Source organism: Eptesicus fuscus, chromosome 13, assembly GCF_027574615.1.
Source record: "Eptesicus fuscus isolate TK198812 chromosome 13, DD_ASM_mEF_20220401, whole genome shotgun sequence".
Classification (NCBI taxonomy): Eukaryota; Metazoa; Chordata; class Mammalia; order Chiroptera; family Vespertilionidae; genus Eptesicus; species Eptesicus fuscus.
The window spans coordinates 82,295,785-82,317,675 of NC_072485.1; the positions used below are offsets into that span (position 1 = coordinate 82,295,785).

At 58.8% G+C, this 21,891-nt stretch overlaps 1 protein-coding gene across 1 annotated transcript; it reads right to left on the reverse strand.

Annotated features, from left to right (window-relative positions):
• Window positions 1-1,525: 1,525 nt before the first annotated feature.
• LOC129151244 (pepsin F-like) lies at window positions 1,526-16,881 on the reverse strand. The gene is made up of 9 exons (XM_054725409.1): window positions 16,829-16,881; window positions 15,594-15,744; window positions 14,710-14,827; window positions 14,489-14,607; window positions 12,704-12,903; window positions 10,441-10,557; window positions 8,792-8,936; window positions 2,786-2,884; window positions 1,526-1,807 (listed from the first exon to the last, which is right to left on the reverse strand). The coding sequence occupies exons 1-9, from the start codon at window positions 16,879-16,881 to the stop codon at window positions 1,658-1,660; spliced, it is 1,152 nt and encodes a 383-aa protein (XP_054581384.1). The 3' UTR covers window positions 1,526-1,657.
• Window positions 16,882-21,891: the final 5,010 nt, after the last annotated feature.

A 21,891-nucleotide genomic window follows, 5' to 3' on the forward strand; every position in this document is an offset into this window, starting at 1 on the left:
GCCCTTGCCCCCAACTACAAGAGAAGATTCTCTTATTAATTAACTAGAGGCCCGTTGCATGAAGATTAGTGCAGGAATAGGCCTTCCTTCCCCTGGCTTCACTCCTGGCCGCCAGGGAGCCTGCAAGTCCTCACTCCCACCTGGAGTGCCCCTCCTGCAGCTCCCTCTGCCCCCCGCCCTTGCCCTCATAGCAGGTGTCCCGCCCCACCCGCCGCTGCATGCCTACATATGCAAATTAACCCACCAGCTTTGTTGGGTCAATTTGCACACTCACTCCTGATTGGCTGATGGTCGTCATGGACGTACAGTCAATTTGCGTTTTTCTCTTTTATTAGTGTACACTAGAGGTCTGGTGCACGAAATTCGTGCAGGGGTGGGGGGTGTCCCTCAGCCCAGCCTGCACCCTCTCCAATCTGGGACCCCTTGAGGGATGTCCAACTGCCCATTTAGGCCCGATCCTACCGGGCCTAAATGGCAGTCGGACATCCCTCTCACTATCCAGGACTGCTGGCTCCCAACTGCTTGCCTGCCTGCCTTCCTGATTGCTCCTAACCGATTCTGCCTGCCAGCCTGATCACCCCCTAACCACTCCCCTGCCAGCCTGATTAATCCCTAATAGCTCCCCTGCCAGCCTGTTTGCCCCTAACTGCTCCCCTGCAGGCCTGGTCACCCCTAACTGCACTCTACTGCAGGCCTGGTCACCCCTAACTACCTTCCCCTGCAGGCCTGGTCCCCCCAAACTGCTCTACCCTGAAGGCCTGGGTCCCCCCCACAACTGCCCTTCCCTGCAGGCCCAGTCGCCCCCAACTTCCCTCCTCTGCCGGCCTGGTGACCCCTAACTGCCCTCCCCTACAGGCTTGATCACCTTCAACTGCTCTCCCTTGCAGGCCTGGTCCTTCCCAACTGCCCACCCCTGCTGGCCATCTTGTGGTGGCCATCTTGTGTCCACATGGGGGCAGCCATCTTGTGTGTTGGAGTGATGGTCAATCTGCATATTACTCTTTTATTGGATAGGATAGAGGCCTAGTGCACGGGTGGGGGCCAGCTGGTTTGCCCTGAAGGGTGTCCCGGATCAGGGTGGGGTTCCCATGGGGCGTGGGGCGGCCTGGGCGAAGGGCCTGTGGTGCTTTGCAGGCTGGCCACGCGCCCCAGTGACCCAAGCGGAGGCCCTGGTATCTGGGATTTATTTATCTTCTATAATTGAAACTTTATACTTGAGCGGAGGTACTTCCCAGACCCAAGCAGAGACACCATTTGTATGAGCACCATTGAAAATGAGACCATTTATTAAAAATCAATGTTTAAAAAATCGATGTTTTTATAATTTTTTTAGAGGGAGAGAAAGGGAGAGAGAGAGAAACATCGATGAGAGAGAAACATCGATGCACTGCCTATTCCATACCCCGATCTGGGGATCGAGCCTGCAACCTCATGGACATGTACCCTGACCAGGAATGGACCCGGTGACCTCTGAGTGCGTGGGACAGGCTCAATCACTGAGCCACACCGCTGGGCGCAAATGAGGTCCTTCCTTTTCCACTGAGAAGAGGGCTTGGCAAAGCCCCAGACGCAGCTGTAGCGGGTCCCCTGGGCGGGGACGCAGGGAGTGTGTGAGTCCTTGGGGCGGGCCGGAGGCCTCCAGGAGCGGCGCCCACGTCTATGCGATCACAGGAGCCAAGCCGATCCTGTTGTTGGCCCGATCGAAGACGGTGAAATAGAGCCGCAGGAAGGCGTCCCCCAGGACCCAGAGGCTGGAGCTGTCCGAGGTGTCGGTGTCCAAGTTGGGGTAGCAGATGCCCGTCTGCTCCTGCAGGGGACGAAGCACAGCCCTCAGCCGCCCTCACCGCCACCCTGTCGGGCCTAGGCGGCAGCTTTATCCCGCCTTCCCCTGGGCCCGCCGCTGGGCTGTTCGCTCTGAGAGAATCCCCGCCTGCTCCCCTTCACCCCGCTCCTCCTCCAAGACCGAGCCCAGCGCCTGGGCAGCCTTCCCGGGCCCATGCCCCCTCCTTGGCACTGCCGGCTGGGTGGGGAGGCTGCCCCGAAGCTCGCTGTGTCTTCAGCCTCAGCACACGGCCTACAGGGGGCCCCTGGCTCGGCTCCTGGGGTGCCCCCAGGGTTCGGGCTGAGAGATTTTCAGTTGCTCTCTCCGTGGGCTGCCCCACGCCTCCTCGGCACGCCGTGGGGAACCGGCACTTCTTGAGCCTCGACTCTGTGCCAGGCACTGCCGGTCACTGCACCTTTGTTCATGTCAGCGTCTCACCACCCCTCAAAGGGGGCTTGGTCCCCATTTCTCAGACAGGGAACTGGGGCCTACAGGGGGCATTTGCACCCTAGGACTAGGGTGACCATATGATCTGTCACCCAAGTCAGGACACTTGGAGATGGGAGGGAAGACAGTTCCTGATAAGGGAGGGCACGGGGACTGTCCCCAGCCAGCCCCCCTGTCTCTACTCTGCCTGTCTCCGGGTTACTGCCTACGTTCCCTGTCCATCGGTCCGATGCCCGGGGTGAACTGACGCTCTGTGAGGGCGAGGCCATTAGCGCGCCCTCTCCCGGAGGCCGGCCCCGAGCCAGCACAGGGGCCGCTCAGAGTTCTCTGAGGGTGATGGGTGCCCAGACCCCCTTCTATCAAGAGGCTGTGCTGTGGGAGGTGCCCTCCCAGCCAGGGCTGCTGGGCAGCATCTGCAATGGCACAGCCCGGCCTCCAGAGGGCGACAACTAGACAATGCCCATCAGGTCCCTCCAGTCCCAGATCTGAGAGCAGCCCCCAGGATGGGCCCCTCACCCTCCGGATGTAGGCGCTGGCTGGCACTGGGTACGCGACGCCATTGATGGTGAAGACGATGTCAGGCAGGCTGTGGATGGCCTCACAGCTGACGACATACTGTCAGAGAGAGAGGGAGAGGGAGGATGGCCCAGCGGGTCCTTCTGTGTGTGGGGAGCCTGGGGTCACCCTGGGCGTGACCCTTCACTCAGCCGGTGCTGGTGTTCTGGGCGCTGATGTTCCTCAGAATGTTGAGGATGGAGTTGGTTGGGCTAATCACCAGCAAGGTCCCAGTATCCATAATTTATTTGAAATAAAATAAAATAAAATAAATAAATAAATAAATAAATAAATATATGACTTTAGGGAGAAAGAGAGAGAGGGCCGGGCACCATGGGGAAGGCTGGGCATCACCTGGGTCCCAGCTAACGGCAGGTTGAGGTCCGGCCTCTGGGTCAGGCGCTCCTGCTGATGCCCGTGGCCACCTGTTGGCAAGGAGAGAGGAACCAGGTTCTGCCCGGGAGCGGCCACTCCGGGGCCCAGGACCACACGGCAGAGGGCACAGCACCCTGGTCCTGGGGGGGCCGGGCTTTCGCCAGGAGCGCGGGCAGGAGGCGGGTCATTAGTGAGCTGTCCCCTGTGCTCCGGGCGTGGTGGGGCTGCGCCTCCAGCTTCTCCGGCTCCGGGCCCAGGAGAAACTCCTCCTGTTAATAGCCCTGCTCTCCCCTCAGGCTGCACGCAGCTCGGAGGCTGCTCTTCTGGGAGGGGTGACTCATTGCTGGTAACTCACTCGCCACGTGTCTGATGAGGTCACCGCGAGGGTGCCTGTGGCCTAGATGCCCGGTGCTTCCAGGGTGGAAGGACGACTGGAGAAGTAGCAGTTTACGGGGCTTGGTTACCGTGGGCCTTTGCTATTGCTGTTCCTCATCTGGAATGTTCTTCTCCCAGCGCTCTGCATGCTGGCTCCTTCTTCATATTCAGCTGTCCTTCTGCACTGCCCCTCCTCGGTGAGGTGTGCCCTGGCCACCCTGGTCCCTGGGCACAGACCTTCACTCATTTGAGGAGCCCCAGAGACACCGAATGTGTTTTCTCCTGTGCTTAGCCTGGGAGCCCTATGGGGTGAGAATGTCCCCAATTTCCAGATGAGCAAACCGAGGCTGGGGGAGTTAAAGTCCCTTGAGGTCACGTGGCCAGTGAGTGCCTGGGAGGTGAACCCAGGTCTCCCCGACAGATTGCCTGGTCTGTCCACACTGCTGCTTGGGGTGGAGGGCCTGGAGGTGATGCCCAGGAGAGAGCGAGAGGAGGGATGGGAGATGCCGGGGTCACCGATAAGGGGGTGTCGTCCATGAAAACTATCCATCCTTTTAGGGACCACTTTTTGTTGTTGTTTAAATTGATTTCAGAGAGGAAGGGAGAGGGAGAGAGAGTTAGAAACATCAATGATGAGAGACAAACACTGATCGGCTGCCTCCTGCACGCCTCCCACTGGTGCCAAGCCCACAACCCAGGCATGCGCCCTGACGGGGAATCGAACCATGACCTCCTGGTTTCTCGGTCGGTGCTCAACCTCTGAGCGACTCGGGCTGGGCAGACACCTCTGTCCTTTAGAGAATAATGCTTGGCATTTTCCTGATCTTAAAAGCTGAAACTGAAAACGTAATAATAAAAGCATAAGATGATTGGAGCAATCATCCATGTGCTGCCTCCTGGATAGACTGTTGTCATATGTATGTTGGCCTTTTTCTGCCGTACGTGTGACGTTAGCAGTAGTTCATGCTGCTGTGGGACAGACACTGCCCAAAGGTTTTCTATAGGTTAACGCATGGAATCTTCACCTCAGACCGAGAACGTGGGACTGGTTTTTCCTGTCATGCTTCAGGTGTAGTACTGGTACGGTCTGATTGAGATTTGTTTCGCACCTCCTAAAAGCCACCATTTCAGGCATGTAGTTTGGTATGATTTAGGGTATTCATGGAGCTGTATGGACATCCCATGATTTAATTTGGGAACATTTTTGGTATCCCAAAAAGCAATGCCATACACATTAATAGCCAACCTTCATTTCCAACCCTGCCCTTGCCCCCAACTACAAGAGAAGATTCTCATTTCATTAACTAGAGGCCCTTTGAGAAAAGATTCGTGCAGGGATAGGCCTTTCTTCCCCTGGCTTCACACCTGGCCGCCCAGGAGCCAGCAATTCCTCGCTCCCAGCTGGAGTGCCCCTCCTGCAGCTCCCTCTGCCCCCTGCCTTTCCCTCAGAGCAGGCGTTCTGCCCTGCCTGCCGCTTCATGTCTACATATGCAAATTAACCCACCATATTTGTTGGGCCAATTTGCATAATCATTCCTGATTGGCTGATGGTTGTAGATGTACAGTCAATTTGCATATTTCTCTTTTATTAGTGTAGATTATTTTTTATTTCAGTAAGAACATTTAACATGAGATCTACTCACTTAATATAAATTTTCTTATTCTCACCAGAGGATATTTCTTCCATTGATTTTTAGAGAGAGTGGAAGTGGGGGAAGAAGGGAGGGCGCGAGTTGGAGAAGCATTGATGTGAGAGAAACATGGATTGGTTGCCTCCTGCACATGCTGGACGGGGGACTTCGTTGAACCTGCACCTCTGGTACATCCTCCTGACTGGGAATTGAACTTGTAACCCAACACTCTAACCACTGAGCCACACTGGGCAGGACTTAATAAAATTTCAAGTGCACAATAGAGTGTTGCTAACTATAGGCACCAGGTTATATAACAGACCCCTGGATGTATTCACCTTGCATAACCTGCATTACTGAAATGTACCTGTTGAATAGCAACTCCCCACTCCCCCTTCCCGTAGCCCCTGACAACCACCAGGCCCCGCTCTGCTTCTGTGAGCCTGACGATGTAAGGCGCCGCAGAGCCGTGGGCTCAGACAGGATCCATCCTTCTGGGACTGGCTGACCTCACTCAGCGTGAGCCCCCAGGCCTCAGCCTGCTGCAGCTGGCAGGGCTTTCTTCTCCTTATGACTGAGCAACATCCCATCGCACGTCCGCACCGCGGATTCTTCATCTCTGCGTCGGGTGACGGGCGTTGCCTGTTTCCACGTCTGGCCATTGTGAACAGCGCTGTAAGGGATACGCGGTGCGGCTCTCTTCGAGATCCTGATTTCAATTATTTGGGATAAAAACCCGGAAGTGGGGTTCCTGGGGTCTTATAGAAATCCTATGTTTAACTTTCGGAGGCATCGCCACATTGTCTCCTCCGGGGCCGCACCACGTGGCGCTCACACTAACCGTGCACGGCTCCACGTCTCACCGCCCCGTGCTGGCGTGTGTGTTCGCCGGGGGCCACTCCCAGGTGTGGAGGGAAAGCTCATTGTCCTTTTCCTTTGCGTTTTCCTGATGATTAATGAGGGAGGAGCTATTCTTACCGCAGAATTACAGAATAGAAAACAATGTCCCGAGTGAGCTGACCTAAGGTCACAGGACTGGTCACAGGACTGTACTTACTGAGGCCCTACTATGCGCCTGGTACATCCGCGTCAGAGCTGGGACTTGAACCCGGACCAGACAGCCCTGGGCTGTGCTGGAGTGCCCTGGGCGGCCCTGTCTTCCAGGCGCTTCATGAACCTGTAACCTGCTATTTCGGGTTCTGCCCTTTTCTCCTGATGTCCTAATGGAATGCTCTCAGAGCATTCAACCTGCTTCTAAAACACGGCTGTGATTGGTGGCGGAGTTGGGGGGCAGCCACAAATGCTTCTATCACCCACAGCAGCCGTCGCCAACCTACGATCCGGGGCCGCTGCTGGTCCCTGAAGCCGAAAGGTTGGCGACCCCCGAGTCCTAAAGCATCTCTCTGCACTTCTGGGGACCACTCTGCCCAGCTCCAGCCAGTGGTTCTGGAGGAAACTGTCAATCACCATCCAGTGAAGGGGGGCCATGTGACCAAGTGGAGCCAATCATAGTGCCCCATGCCCTGCCATATGATTGGTCCAGGTGAGGTGGACCAATCAGAGCCCTCCCTGGTGCTCTGCTCCTTTCCAAGCCTTGGGGATGTCAAAGGCTGGGGCTGGAGTGGCAGAGCCCTTGGCCTGGAACAGGCTGCGAAGAGAAGGCTGGCAGGAGAGGAATCAAAGGTGACGGAAGGGCATAGGCCAGAGGGAGGACAGAGAGTGGGCTGGTGGGTTTTGATTTCTTGGGTGCAGCCACCACGCGCTGTGGACCTGCCCTGGTTCCCATCCTGGGTCCTGGGTGTCCCGGTTCCGGTCCTTTCCGATTAAGCCGGTTGCAGTCGGGTCCCCTCCCTGTTGGTCCAGAGGAGACTCCAGAGCCCTGCCTGCCTGGGACGCACTTCCCAGACCCAAGAGGCATCATTCGTATGATTGCCATTGAAAATGAGACCGTTTATTAAAAATCAATGTTTTTAAAAATATCAATGTTCATGATTTTTAAAATGGGGAGAAAGGAGAGAGAGAAACATTTATGAGAGAGATCGATGGACTGCCTATTTAATTCCCTGACCTTGGGATGGAGCCTGCAGCCCCCGTGGCATGCGGTCTGACCAGGAATGGACCCGGTGACCGCTGAGTGCGTGGGACAGGCTCAATCACTGAGCCACACCGCTGGGCGCAAATGAGGTCCTTCCTGTACCACTGAGAAGAGGAATTGGCAAAGCCCCAGACGCAGCTGTAGCTGGTCCCCTGGGCAGGGACGAGGGAGTGTGTGAGTCCTTGGGGCGGGCAGGCGTCCTCTAGAAGTAGCGCCCACGTCTATGCGATCGCAGGAGCCAAGCCGATCCTGTTGTTGGCCCGATCGAAGACGGTGAAATAGAGCCGCAGGAACACGTCCCCCAGGATCCAATAGCGGGATCTGTCCCAGGTGTACAAGTTGGTGTTGCAGATGCCCGTCTGCTCCTGCAGGGGACGAAGCACAGCCCTCAGCCGCCCACAGCTTTATCCCGCCTTCCCCTGGGCCCGCCGCTGGGCTGTTCGCTCTGAGAGAATCCCCGCCTGCTCCCCTTCACCCCGCTCCTCCTCCAAGACGGAGCCCAGCGCCTGGGCAGCCTTCCCGGGCCCATGCCCCCTCCTTGGCACTGCCGGCTGGGTGGGGAGGCTGCCCCGGGGCTCCCTGTGTCTTCAGCCTCAGCACACGGCCTACGGGGTACCCCTGGCTCGGCTCCCGGGGTGCCCCCAGGGTTCAGGCTGAGAGATTTTCAGTTGCTCTCTCCGTGGGCTGCCCCACGCCTCCTCGGCACGCCGTGGGGAACCGGCACTTCTTGAGCCTCGACTCTGTGCCAGGCACTGCCGGTCACTGCACCTTTGTTCATGTCAGCGTCTCACCACCCCTCAAAGGGGGCTTGGTCCCCATTTCTCAGACAGGGAACTGGGGCCTACAGGGGGCATTTGCACCCTAGGACTAGGTTGCCCCAAGTCAGGACACTTGGAGATGGGAGGGAATACAGTTCCTGATTAAGGGGGGGACAATGGGACTGTCTCCAGCCAGCCCCCCTGTCCCTACTCTGCCTGTCTCAGGGTTAGTATCCTACGTTCCCTGTCCATCAGTCTGATGCCCGGGGTGAACTGACGCTCTGTGAGGGCGAGGCCATTAGCGCGCCCTCTCCTGGAGCCCGGCCCCGAGCCAGCACAGGGGGCCGCTCGGAGTTCTCTGAGGGTGATGGGTGCCCAGACCCCCTTCTATCAAGAGGCTGTGCTGTGGGAGGTGCCCTCCCAGCCAGGGCTGCTGGGCAGCATCTGCAATGGCACAGCCCGGCCTCCAGGGGGCGTCAACTAGACAAGGCCCATCAGGTCCCTCCAGTCCCAGATCTGAGAGCAGCCCCCAGGATGGGCCCTCACCCTCCGGATGTAGGCGCTGGCTGGCACTGGGTACGCGACGCCATTGATGGTGAAGATGATGTCAGGCAGGCTGTGGATGGCCTCACAGCTGACGACATACTGTCAGAGAGAGAGGGAGAGGGAGGATGGCCAAGCGGGTCCTTCTGTGTGTGGGGAGCCCGGGGTCACCCTGGGCGTGACCTCTCACCCAACTGGTGCTGGTGTTCTGGGCGCTGATGTTCCTCAGAATGTTGAGGACGGAGTTGGTTGGGCCAATCACCAGCGAGGTCCCGGTATCCATAAAGGCCTGGCAGCTGTCAGCACAGGCCACGACCTTGCTATCCATGGAGATGCTGAGGGACAGAGCAGGCGCCAGGGTCACTCGTGGCCTCTCCCACCGCGGCCCCTCCCTGCCGCCTGAGAACAGCCTGCAGCTCCCGCCGGCCTCTGTGTCCCTGTGTTCCCCCACACTGACCTTGCTGGGCCTCCTCTCAGGTCTGGAATGCATTGTGCACTTTGTGCCCCAGGACCTTTGCACGGGCTGTCACCCTTCCTAGACCCACTCCTGCCCCTTTGGCTGATCTCCCCTGTCCTCCAGGGTCCAGATCAGTCATTCCTTTTTCAGGGAAGCGTTCCCGCCAGGTTAGATCAGGCCCCTCTCCTCCCCCAGACTAGACCGGCAGAGCCTTCCTGGTTTCCAGGGTGCATCGGGGTAGGAACCCTGATCGCTGCGATGCGGTCGCTCAGGTGTATCTGCCCTCGTAGTCGGAGAGTAATCTGTGCCCTCTGCCCCTCCTGTGCCCGTGCCCAGCGCACAGCGCATGCTCGACGGTGTTTGCCGAGGGAATGACAGGGCGCGTGAAGGAATGAGGTCAACTGGAGACACGACCTGCTGTCCGACCAGTTAGGAAGGCCACACGGTGAAGACGGAGGTTCCCGGGACCCAGGGGCTCGGAGAGGTGGGAGGGAGTGTTGTTGCCCCCCTGCCTTGCCCCCTCTCCCCCAGAGCTCTGGCCAGGCGACGCCTGAGCCGGCCCATTGGGCGGGACGTGGGCCCCGAAGCACAATTTAAGCTTCTCTCTGACCGTCTTACACGCCCCCCCCTCAGGGATCACCCCCGGTTCTCAGCCACCTGGGTCCCCGCTTCCCGGTGCTCTGGGTCACATCCCCTGCCCCTTGGCACCCAGGCCGTGTGGGTGGGGTTCCCTCTGTGTGATTTGCTGTCAGGCCCTAGGGTGGCGTTTCTCTTGGCCGGGAGGGTTCTTTTCAGGCCAGTGGTCGGCAAACTGCGGCTCGTGAGCCACATGCGGCTCTTTGGCCCCTTAAGTTAATAGCAATGTACCTACCTATATAGATTCAGTTTAAAAAATTTGGCTCTCAAAAGACATTTCAGTCGTTGTCCTGTTGGTATTTGGCTCTGTTGACCAATGAGTTTGCTGACCACTGCCTTCGGCGGAGCAGCCTCCTGCTTGCCCAGCTCCCCCGTTTTCACCTGGCGCCCCGTAAGCTGGGAACCTCTCCCGTCCGGTGCCCTGGGTTGTCCCTGTTCAGACAGTGGAATTCTCCTTGACCCCTTCTCACTGCGCTTGCCCCGGTCTGGGGGTGCAGCCCTCCCACGCTGCCCCAGCCGCCGCCCTGAACTGGGCCCCTGGCCTGTCCCTCCTGGTTCTCCGTGACGCGGGCCGATCCCGTTTCTCTGGTCAGGACCCTGGTCGGGCGGTTATGAACCCTTGTTGGTGAGTGTGCCTGTGTGTGTCTCTGTCTGTCTGAGTCTGTGTGTCTGTGTGAGCGTGTGCCTGTGCCGGTGCGAATGTCACTGGTGTGGCTCTCAGCGGGGGACGGGGGGGAGGGGCTTACCTGTCCACAGTGACCTGCCAGTAGCCCTGCTCGCTCACCGGCACCCACTGGAGCTCGCCCCGGTAGTAGGAGGGGTCCACGCCGCCGAACATCACCACGCTGCCGTTCTTCTCGTTACTGGGGGGAGGAGGGGGGGTGGTAGTGGGATGGTGCTCTTGTGAGCGGAGGACGGTGGGTGGCGTTTGTCCAGTTCAGTGAGCTAGGGGTGTGCTGACCAGCCGCCACCCAGCCACACAGCCCAGGGCCCCGCGGAGCAGGCACTGCTGGGACCCCCACGGCTCAGATGGGAACTGGGCAGGAGGGCTGAGCACAGCCCGAGGTCAGCCCCCTGGCTACTGAGGAGCAAAGCCAAGGTTTTATCTTGAGATTCTGGCTGGGCTTTGGCCACTCACATCTCTGAGGCCGGCCAGGTCCCCCCTGCAGCCCCAGCACTCGAGGCGGGGACGGAGGCTCTATGCGGGGGGACCAGGCTGGAACTCAGGCTCCCCCAGGCTGGCTCACAGGCCTGCGACACGCCGCCCACGGAGCCCACACTCACTGGGGCCCCACGGCCCGCTGCCCCGTCCTGAAATCCCTCGTAGTTTTTGAACGAGACCCCACATTTTCACTTTGCACCGGTTCCTGCAATGCAGTCACTGGACCTGGGCTCAGGGGAAACCGTGGCTGAGGGGAAGGAAACACCCCTGCCCGCCTCTCCCCCCGGCTGCGTCAATCGATCAGCACATCCCGTGGCCTTTCCCTTCCCCCTGTGTCCTGACTCCTCCACGGCTCTCCCTTTCCCAGCCTCCCTGGTCCGAGCTCCTGCTCTCTCTCTCCAAAGAGGCTGAGCAGCCTCGTCTCTGGCCTCCCTGCCTCCTCTCTGGTCCGTCATTGTCCAGCCAGCGCCTGGGGGCAGCTTTCAGAAACACAGGTGGGATCCTGTGTTCTCCCTGCCTAGGCCCCTGCCAGAGGCCTCCACTCCCACCGAAAACAAAGCCCTGGGCGGCCTTGCCCCTGCCTGCCCCTCCCACTCCATGCCCACCTCGGCCTGCCCCTCCCACCCTCCTCTCCCTGCTCCAGCCACACTGCCCTGCTGGTCCTCTGTTGGGCCTGGGCCTCCTCTCCCCCATCACCAGGCCTCGTTCAGAGAGGTCCTCGCACTGCCCGTCTGAAGCCACGCGCTCATCTCTGTGGTTCTGTCACCACGCTTACCGCTTTCCCAGAACCAGTCACCACCTGGCATGTGTTACCTTTGCCCTTTATTTATTTACTTCTTGTCTGCCTTTCCTCCCTCTCACCTGTCTGCGTCACGTGCACAGAGCAGTACCCAGCGCATAGTAGGTGCTCAATGGATATTTGTTAAACGGCTCACCTCCTTGACTCGGGCCCAACACCCCAGAGGCTGCAGAGCCTGGAGCTCAGGCCCCCACAGAGCCCACAGCCTCACCCACACTCTGCGTCATACACACTGTCTGCCCGCCGGGTCCCCCTCCGGCCTGTGCTGCTCCCTCCACCCGCTCCAGACCCTCAGCCCGTCAGGGAGGGTAGCTTTTCCAGTGCCGGCCCAGTGACTGGAGACCTGCTGAAGGCCTGACCACCCGCCAGAGGGGACGGCCCCGCGGCAGAGTTAGAGTTCCGCCACTGCCAGTGTGGTCTGGGCAATTTTGTGCAAAGCTCCTCTGTGAGCCTCAGTTTCTCAGTTTCCCCGTCCATCCAAGGAGGGACTAGATGTACGGGGGTCGGTAAACTTTATAAAATGTTAGATTATGCTTTAGCTGTTTTGGTTCAGTGAATACAGCATCGGCCTTCAGACTGAAGGGTCCTGGATTCGACCCCTGGCCCTGGCCGGGGCGCATGTAAGAGGCAACCAATTGATGTGTCTCTCTTGCATCAATGCTTCTCTCTCTCTGTCTCCCCTCCTCCCTTCCACTCTCTCCAAAAATCAATGGGGAAAAATCCTCCGGTGAGTATTAACAAAAAGTAAAATAAAGTAAAAATGCTAGATTGTCAATAGTTTGGGCTCCACTGGCTGCGCGATCTGTATGGAAAGTGCTCGATGCTGCCATTGTAGCGCAGAAGCAGCCGCAGACAGGATGTGACTGAAGGAGCAGGGCTGTGTTCCAATAAAACTTTATTCATAAAAGCAAGTGGCGGGCCACATGTGGCCGGGGACACTATTTGCTGACCCCTGGACTAGACTGCCCTCAGGAAACACGGGGCCGGGTGGTCTACCGTTTCTCAGGCGCCTGAAGGCATCGGGGAGGGGCTTGCCCGGCAGGCTTACCTGCTCAGGTAGAAGGCGAAGAGGTTCTCAGATATGAGGCCTTGGTTCCACATGCTGTCGAAGACCGGGGTGGTGTTTCTGAGGGCGAGGGCGGGGTAGGCCAGGCCCAGGATGCCGTCGTAGGCCGTGAATTCCAAGGACAGGCTTAACTCCAACCAGCTCAGGCCAAATGCTTGGGATTTGCACACAAGGTCCCCAATCTGTGGGAGGAGGGTGGTCTCATGTGACCGTTTGGGAAGCTGAGCTGGGGCTGGGCCGGGAGAGTGGGGGGTGATGCCACCAGCACCCCAGGCATCAGCTGAGGTGCGGCTGCGCTGGAGGTGCCGGAGCAGCATGCACCGTGCATTGCCGAGGAGTCCAACTGACGCCCGCCCTCCTGCTAGCAGCACCCCAGGCAGTAAAACACCCCCATCCCCTTACACAGCGGGGCGACTGGTGAGCGGGCCAAGCGGCCCCCCTTCCGGGCCCCAATGAGCAGAGAGCGGGAGCGTGTTGTTTTTGGCGTTCCCGGGACCTGGTGGCAGAAACCGAGTGAATTCGCTGCGGTTCCCTGTGGGTCTGCCCCCCAGGTGTACACAGGGCCGCCGAGTTCTCGTGAAAAGACTGCCTGGGTCCTCCCCGCTTTGCTGAGTGGATAGAGCGTCGGCCTGGGGACTGAAGGGTCCCGGGTTCGATTCCGGTCAAGGGTTGTGGCTGGATCCCAGTAGGGGGCGTGCAGGAGGCAGCCCATCAATGATTCTCTCTCATCATGGATGTTTCTCTCTCTCCCTCTCCTCTCCCTTCCTCTCTGAGATCACTTTAAAAACAAGGCTTCCTGGGAACTATGTGTGTGTGCGCGCATGTGTGTGTACACGTGTGTGCCCGTGTATGTGTTTGAGTGTGTATGTATGTGTGTGTGTTTGTGTGTGAGGCACTTTGGGCAGGAATCCCAGTATTTCTAAGATTCTCAAAGGCCCCCAAAGTAAGACCTTTTACTCAGGGCCGTCCCGCACCCCTGGCCCTGCTTCCCCTGCCCTGGTGTCTGGAGCCCTCGGTGGCCCCGGACACCCTGGATACGTTCTCCCCTCTCCTGGAAAATCCCCCACAGCTGCCGAGCCCTGACTCGCACCCCAGCTGTGCTGCTCCAGGTGTGGGCCTTGGGCAGGCCCTCCCCCTCTCCCTGCGGTCCCTCCTCTGCATGCAGGTAGCAGTAACGCCTGCCCCGTGGGGTTGTTGCAGGATCAGACACATTATTACCATGGACGTGCCCAGCACAGAGCCTGGCACAATCTGGGAATATAAAAATGGGTTTCCTGCCCGGCTGGCGTGGCTCAGTGGCTGAGCGTCGACCTATGAACCAGGAGGTCACGGTTCAATTCCAGTCAAGGGCACATGCCAGGCTTGTGGGTTCGATCCCCAGTAGGGCCTGCAGCAGGCAGCGGGTCAGTGATTCTCATCATTGATATGTCTCTCTCTCCCTCTCCCTTCCTCTCTGAAATTAATAAAAATGTATATTTAAAAAATAAATTAAAATGGGTTTTCCCTCACCTCTCCCTGCTCCCAGCAAAACCAGCCTGGAGCTCACCACGGGCAAGAGCTGCAAATGCCCGCCTCCTGTGCCATGACCGCTCGCTGGGTTGGCCACTCGGGGAGCTTGTCCGCAGGGCGCTGTCTCCCCAAGGCAGACGGCCAGGCACTGGGGAACTCTGGGGGAGACGGTGCGTCCAGCTGACCCTGCATCTGGTGCCCTGAGCAGTGAGCAGAGGTCGCCAGGCCCCGCCCTGCCGCAGCCCGGCTCCCACTCACCCGCACATCGTCGTAGCCCAGCCGCCCGGTCACTTTGCCCGACCCGTACGGCAGCTCAATGGGCTGGTCCGTACTCTGGAAGGTGGACGATGCTCGAGGGTCAAAGGTTCTGTGTGTCACTGCAGATGGAGAGCGAGTGTCCTTCAGCTGCCAGAGCTGGAGCTGGGGATGCGGGGGGGCCGGGGCCGGGGGCGGGGGCCGCGAGGGGCGCGGGCACTCACCACAGATAGGACTGGAGCAGTAGATGGAGGGCACCAACAAGTCAGCTGAGCCCGTGTCAAAGATGACCTTGAACTCCTGAGGGGGCGTTCCAATGCTGATGGTGCCAACGTAGTACAGCTGCCGGGTGGGGGAGGGTGGTTAGGCCAGGCCGGGCTGCCTGGTCACCCCTGATCCCCGAGGGGCCTGCCTGGATCAGGGCGTCCCTGTCTCCTGGGATCCCTTTCCCACCACCCCACCGCACAGCCACGGCTCAGGCACTGCCTTCATTGGGAAGTTTCCCACCTTCCCCTGCCGCTCTACATCCTCACAGCCTTCACGGCCCAGCTGGCCTGCTCCCTCCTCCGGGAAGCCCTCCCAGGTCACCCAGGCCACTGTCTCCCAACTCAACGCCGGTGATGTCACTATCACAGGCGGCCTTTTATTTGGCGATTATCTTCTTACAGAAAGGCCAGACCCTCTGTTCTCCGCAGCCACAGCCACACTGCTGGTGTTTTATGGCCTCCCCACTGCAGGGGCTCAGGGACTCTTTGCTGGAGTCGTTCTCGGGGCGTCCTCTGCCTGGGGTGTCAAACTGGAGTCCCCGGGAGGCAGTGGTGCGTCTTGTTCAGAAGGAACAGAATCTGCCCAACAGGCACCTGGTCCGCAGGGCCCAGCGACGTGTCCTTGGCCCAAGACGGATGTCTGCCTGCCGCCTGACCATGGCTGGACTCGGTCACCACAGACCCAGAGCCGAGGGGGAGTGCCTTCTCCCCGGGGAGGGACCCCTGCTCCCCGGCTCTGCTGTCTGCAGGAGCCCCGCCCCCTCCTGGCTCCCAGCCCTGGGAGAACCCCAGTGCTCAGCCAGCTCCTAGGGAAGGCTGCGGGCTGCGCCCCGCACACTCACGTCCAGGAAGTTCCTCATGGGGTGCACAGTGACGCCCTCCCCGCTCAGGAACCTGTAGGCGTGGCTGTAGGGGTGCCGCTGGAGGTAGTCTGTCAGCAGGTCCTTCTCCCGCAGGCTCTCCCGCATGGACTTGATCTTGGTCAGAGGGATGCTTCCCGGGAAAGACAACCAATCAGACAGAGCTCCCCACCCCGCGGTTCAGTGTGGCCGCCACGCCTGGCGTTGGAGCCGCACCGCGTGTCCCCGAGGATGTTCCCGGCCATCTTATGGGAGCAGCCGCCCAGCTAACGCAGGCAAAGGCCGGGCAATGGGCCCTGGTCTGAGCGCGGGGCCTGTTGCAGCCCCGGGGAAGCCACAGGCCAGTGCACAGCCTCCGTTTCCCCATCGTAAAGAAGTGGGGTGAGGACAGGCCTCCCGCGGGGTGTCTGGGGCTTTGAGGGAGAGGATAGACAGAAGGCCCCTGACCGAGGGACCTTGACTCTGAGCCAGTGCTGTCGCCATTGTCATCGGACCTGCTCCCTCTCCAAGAGCCCTGGAGGGAGCAGAGTGGGGATCACCCACTTTTACAGGAGTGGCCACCCACTTGCTCATTAAGGCAAAACTGGGCCCCGGGGGACCCCTCCTGGCCCTTCTCCAGGGTCAAGCAGAGGGGAGGCTGGAGGTGGGCGAGGGAGCCCAGAGATGGGGAAGAAAATGTTCTCCGACGGGAGCACCCACACAGCTGCTCAGGTGGTGCCCTGAGCAGTCCCGGGGCCCCATCCACACAGCGGCAGCCTGGCGTTGTGCAGCCCCCAGACCTGTCCCCGGATCCCTGGCCCCACAGTGCATGTGGCTAACTACTCATCAATGCATGGAGATGTGGCCCTGGCCAGTGTGGCTCTGTGGATAGAGCGTCCACCATCGGACCGAAGGGTCCCGGGTTCGAGTCTGGTCAAGGGCACGTACCTCAGTTGCAGGCTCCTCCCTGACCCAGTCCTTGGTCAGTGCTGGTGCAGAGGCAACCAATCCATGTGTTTCTCTCACATCAATGTTTCTCTGTCTTTCCCTCTCTCTTCCACTCTCCCTAAAAATCGATGGGAAAATATCCTCGGGTGAGGATTAAAAAATACAAAAATACAGGGAGACGCGGACTTTAGGACCGGGAATGGTGGCGTTCCCTTGTCCGCCCCTGAGCGGTGGAAGGAAGGACAAGGGGACAGTGAGAGAGGCCGGGAGAGAGCTGTCCCCATACTCACGTGACCAGGCACTCGGAGAGGGCCACCAGGCTGAGGAACCCGATCCACCTCATCGTGCGTTCTTCCCTGGGTGGCGTCCTCCAGAAGGCTCGGGTTTGGAGCGTGCCGGAATGGGCCAGCGCTGCCGATATATACGCTCTGACCTGGGCTCGTGATCCGCTGGGAGGGCTGCTGACAGCCCTGATAAAACACTACAAGCCTCCCGATAAGATTGTTATTCCCATCAGTGTTCTGGATTGGGGGGTGGGGCAGGGCGGGGCGGGGGGAAAAATTGGAAAAATTTTGGAATACAGAGATGTCTATCGTAATCTCTTCCTTGGGGCATGGCTGGGGGACAAACCCAAACCACATGATCTCCCAACGAGTGGGGAGATGGGTGCTCACTTGGAGGTAAAGCACGCTGATCCTATCTACTAAAGAGGGAACATGCTAATTGACCATCACTGTGTCACAAAGTGACTTCACCCACAGCTGAGGCCAAGTTCCCATAAGGAGCCTTAACGAGCAGTCAGCAGGGACCTGAGGCTTTGCCCTTACCTACCCCCGTGGGACTTGACAGGGGACCTCAGGCTCTGTCCCCCACCCGACAGGGCTTGACAGGGGACCTCCAGGTACGCTTCCCGTCCTGGTGCTGGGCTAGGGGACTTCAGGCTGCTCCCAGCACCAGGCCGGGGGACTTGGGGCTGGGGCCCCCGCCTGACTGGGCTTGACAGAGGACCTCAGGCTGTGCCCCCACCCAGCAGAGATTGACAGGGGACCTCAAGTTGCACCCCCAGTGCTGGGTCGGGGTACTCAGGCCACACCACTGCCCAGCGGGGTGACGGGCCTTGACTGAGGACCTTAAGGTCCGCCCCTGGCGCCGATCTGGGCTGGGGGACCTCAGGGTACGCCCCCTGACTGGCAGGGCTTGACAAGGGAGGGACTTGCCAGGTCTGGATATTGCCCAATGAGGGGGGTGGGTACGGCAGAGTCCGGGTCTTCCGCGATTTTGAGGTGCATGTGGAAGGGTGGGGACATGACTCTGGGTCCCATGGTGATACCCAGACTCTGACAGGAGGAAGGGTTTCATATTCATTTTACTAATTTTCTTTCATCTCTGACACTTCTATTATAGAGAAAGGGCAAATAGCAATATTAAGTTATTTCCTCTAATTAATCCCCTTTTAATGTGCATGAATTTTGTCCACCGGGTCACTTTTTCAAAATGTCCATTTTCTAGATCCTGATTTGAATAAATAAACTCTTCAAAGAGGCATTTTTTGAGAGAGGCAGGAGGATTTCAGCAGGGACTAGATCTTAGGTGAGATAGGAGTTGTTAATTTTGTTTGGGGTGAAAGAGCACTGTGGGCGTATACACAGGGCCCCCCAAAAATGTATGCACGCTTTACCAGCCAGTAGCTCCGTTGTGAAAATGAAATGCACTTTAATAAACACTGCCTTTATCGTTATTCAAAGCGTGAGCGTACATCTTGGGGGGGCACCTGTGTATTCTGTGAAGTGATGCCCTCTGCTTATACTATCACAGCAAACACGAGTACAGGGGAAAGGCCTGTAAGTGAGGGTCTAGAGGAAACAGGTTTGCATCGCTGCTGGGCATCGAACGGTGTCCCCCCTCCGAGTCATAAGTTGGAGCCTCACTCCCATAGGATGCCACATGGCGATGGGCCCTTGGGAGGTGACTTGGTTGGGATGAGGTCACGAGGGGGCCTGCCCCTGCCCCTGCCCCCCGCGATGTGAGACACAGCTGACGCCCAGCAAGCCCACAACAGCAGGGCTCCAGGCCTGCGGCCCCCGCAGCCTGGGCGGAGAGAAAGATTGTCCGTTTGATGCTAAATGATGAAACAAAGCCTCGTGATTCTCTGTTTGAAAGCTGTTATGTTTGAAGGGACAAGAGGCTTAAACACTGTCATTTGGAGCTTCTGTCTGTATCGATGCCCCGAGGGGCCCAAGCTGAGAGGCCGAGGCAGCCTCCAGGGCCAGTCCGCGAGCCTCACCTGCCCCTTTCCCGCTCCTCCTGAACCGCACCCGCCACCCCCAGGGCTGCGCCAAGGTCCAGCTGGAGAAGTGGGGAGCCACGTCAGGGCCTGGAGCTGGGAGGAATGGGGAAACGCTGAGGGAAGTCGCTGCCTCTGCTTTGCCGCAGGGGAAGGCACAGGCCTGGTAGCAGCCGCCAAGCAGTGAGCCGTGGGTACTTGGAAGGGAAGGGGGGTGCAGAGCCGAGTAACAGAGAAGGTCGAAGGCCAGGCCCCAGGCCGGGGTGGGGAAGAGGCCTGGGCAGGATGGGGCTCGGTGCCCCGGGACACTGCGCCTCTGGCACCCTGTGCTGGGGCCCCCTGTGCTGGGCATGGAGGGGGTGGGCAGGTCACTGAGCATTTAAAACCGTGCCTCATTGCTCTCGCCTTCCTGCAGGCCCGGGACCGGAGCCCTGGTGTTAGCATCCACGCCGTTAGCAGAGGTGATCCCTCAGCCCAGCTCAGGGTTCATGGTTTTGTTTTGTTTTTAAAAAATATTTATATTGATTTGAGAGAGGTAGGGAGAAGGAGAGAGATAGAGACATCAGTGATGAGAGAGAGTCATCAGCTGGCTGCTTCCTGCACACCCCGGGCATGTGCCCTGACCAGGAATCGGACCGTGAACTCCTGGTCTGCAGGTCGACGCTGATCCACTGGCCACCACGCCAGGCCCAGCGCGGGTTTCTATTGGAGAGCCCCCTCCAGTTGGCAGCCCCTCCGGATGACGACCCTGTCGAGCCCACCGACTCACGTGGCAGCTGTCCACGGGGCAGGCCCAGGGCTCCCCCTCATGATGGCAGTTCCCCGGCACCTGTCTGCCACCCCATCCCGCTCCTGGGCGGCAGCGCCAGGCGGTCAGGGCCCGGCCACCGGGTGTGTGGCCGTCACTGACACTCAGTGTGGAACAAGTCCAGTCTGCTGACCTGGAGACAGGCTGAGCGCCGACCTATGAACCAGGAGTCACGGGTCAATCCCCGATCAGGGCACATGCAGGAGGCCGCCGATCAATGCTTCTCTCTCATCATTGAGGTTTCTGTCTGTTTCTCCCTCTCTGAAATAAATAAATGAATGAATGAATGAATGAATGAATGATTTCAGGGAGAGAGAGAGCGGGAGAGCGAGTGGGCCGGGCACCATGGGGAAGGCTGGGCATCACCTGGGTCCCAGCTAACGGCAGATTGAGGTCCGGCCTCTGGGTCAGGCGCTCCTGCTGATGCCCGTGGCCACCGGTTGGGAAGGAGAGAGGAACCAGGTTCTGCCCGGGAGCGGCCACTCCGGGGCCCAGGACCACACGGCAGAGGGCACAGCACCCTGGTCCTGGGGGGGCCGGGCTTTCGCCAGGAGCGCGGGCAGGAGGCGGGTCATTAGTGAGCTGTCCCCTGTGCTCCGGGCGGTGGGGCTGCGCCTCCAGCTTCTCCGCGCTCCGGGCCCAGGAGAAACTCCTCCTGTTAACAGCCCTGCCCTCCCCTCAGGCTGCACGCAGCTCAGAGGCTGCTCTTCTGGGAGGGGTGACCCATTGCTGGTAACTCACTCGCCACGTGTCTGATGAGGTCACCGCGAGGGTGCCTGTGGCCTAGATGCCCGGTGCGTCCAGGGTGGAAGGACGACTGGAGAAGTAGCAGTTTACGGGGCTTGGTTACCGTGGGCCTTTGCAATGCTGTTCCTCATCTGGAATGTTCTTCTCCCAGCGCTCTGCATGGCCGGCTCCTTCTTCATATTCAGCTGTCTTTCTGCACTGCCCCTCCTCGGTGAGGTGTGCCCTGGCCACGCTGGTCCCCGGGCACAGACCTTCACTCATTTGAGGAGCCCCAGCGACACCGAATGCGTGTTCTCCTGTGCTCTGCCTGGGAGCCCTATGGGGTGAGAATGTCCCCAATTTCCAGATGAGCAAACCGAGGCTGGGGGAGTTAAAGTCCCTTGAGGTCATGTGGCCAGTGAGTGCCTGGGAGGTGAACCCAGGTCTGCCCGACAGATTGCCTGGTCTGTCCACGCTGCTGCTTGGGGTGGAGGGCCCGGAGGTGATGCCCAGGAGAGAGCGGGAACAGGGATGGGAGATGCCGGGGTAACCGACAAGGGGGTCTCGTCCATGAATACTGTTCATTCTTTCAGTGAACACTTTTTGTTGTTGTTTAAACTGATTTCAGAGAGGAAGGGAGAGGGAGAGAGAGATAGAAACATCAATGATGAGAGAGAAACACTGATCGGCTGTCTCCTGCGGGCCCCCCACTGGTGCCAAGCCCACAACCCAGGCATGTGCCCTGACAGGGAATCGAACCATGACCTCCTGGTTCCTCAGTCGGTGCTCAACCCCTGAGTCACTCTGGCTGGGCAGACACCTCTGTCCTTTAGAGAATAATGCTTGGCATTTTCCTGATCTTAAAAGCTGTCACTGAAAACATAATAATAAAAGCATAAGATGATTGTAGCAATCACCCATGTGCTGCCCCCTGGATAGACTGTTGTCATATGTACGTTGGCCTTTTTCTGCTGTACATGTGACGTTAGCAGTAGTTCATGCTGCTGTGGGACAGATACTTCCCAAAGGTTTTCTATAGGTTAACGCATGGAATCTTCACCTCAGACCAACAAGGTGGGACTGGTTTTTCCTGTCATGCTTTAGGTGTAGTACTGGTACAGCCTGATTGAGATTTGTTTCGCACCTCCTAAAAGCCACCATTTCAGGCATGTAGTTTGGTATGATTTAGGGTATTCATGGAGCTGTACGGACATCCCATGATTTAATTTGAGAACATTTTTGGTACCCCAAAAAGCAATGCCATACACATTAATATCACACCTTCACTTCCAACCCTGCCCATGCCCCCAACTACAAGAGAAGATTGTCTTATTAATTAACTAGAGGCCTGTTGCATGAAGTTTTGTGCATGAATAGGCCTTCCTTCCCCTGGCTTCACTTCTGGCAGCCCGGGAGCCTGCAAGTCCTCGCTCCTGGCTGGAGCGCCACCCTGTAGCTACCTCTGCCTCCTACCCTTTCCCTCATTGCTGGCGTACGCCGCCGCCTGTCGCTGCGTGTCTACATATGCAAATTAA

What these genes read in the sequence shown, in the direction of transcription:
- LOC129151244 (XM_054725409.1), bottom strand. Translation starts at nt 16,881, where the DNA reads ATGAGGTGGATCGGGTTCCTCAGCCTGGTGGCCCTCTCCGAGTGCCTG. An exon ending in TTCGCCTTCTACCTGAGCAG is followed by an intron (nt 10,558 to 12,703) that starts GTAAGCCTGCCG and finishes TCCTCCCCCCAG; the next exon opens with TAACGAGAAGAACGGCAGCG. An exon ending in AGAACACCAGCACCAGTTGG is followed by an intron (nt 2,885 to 8,791) that starts GTGAGAGGTCAC and finishes TCTCTCTGACAG; the next exon opens with TATGTCGTCAGCTGTGAGGC.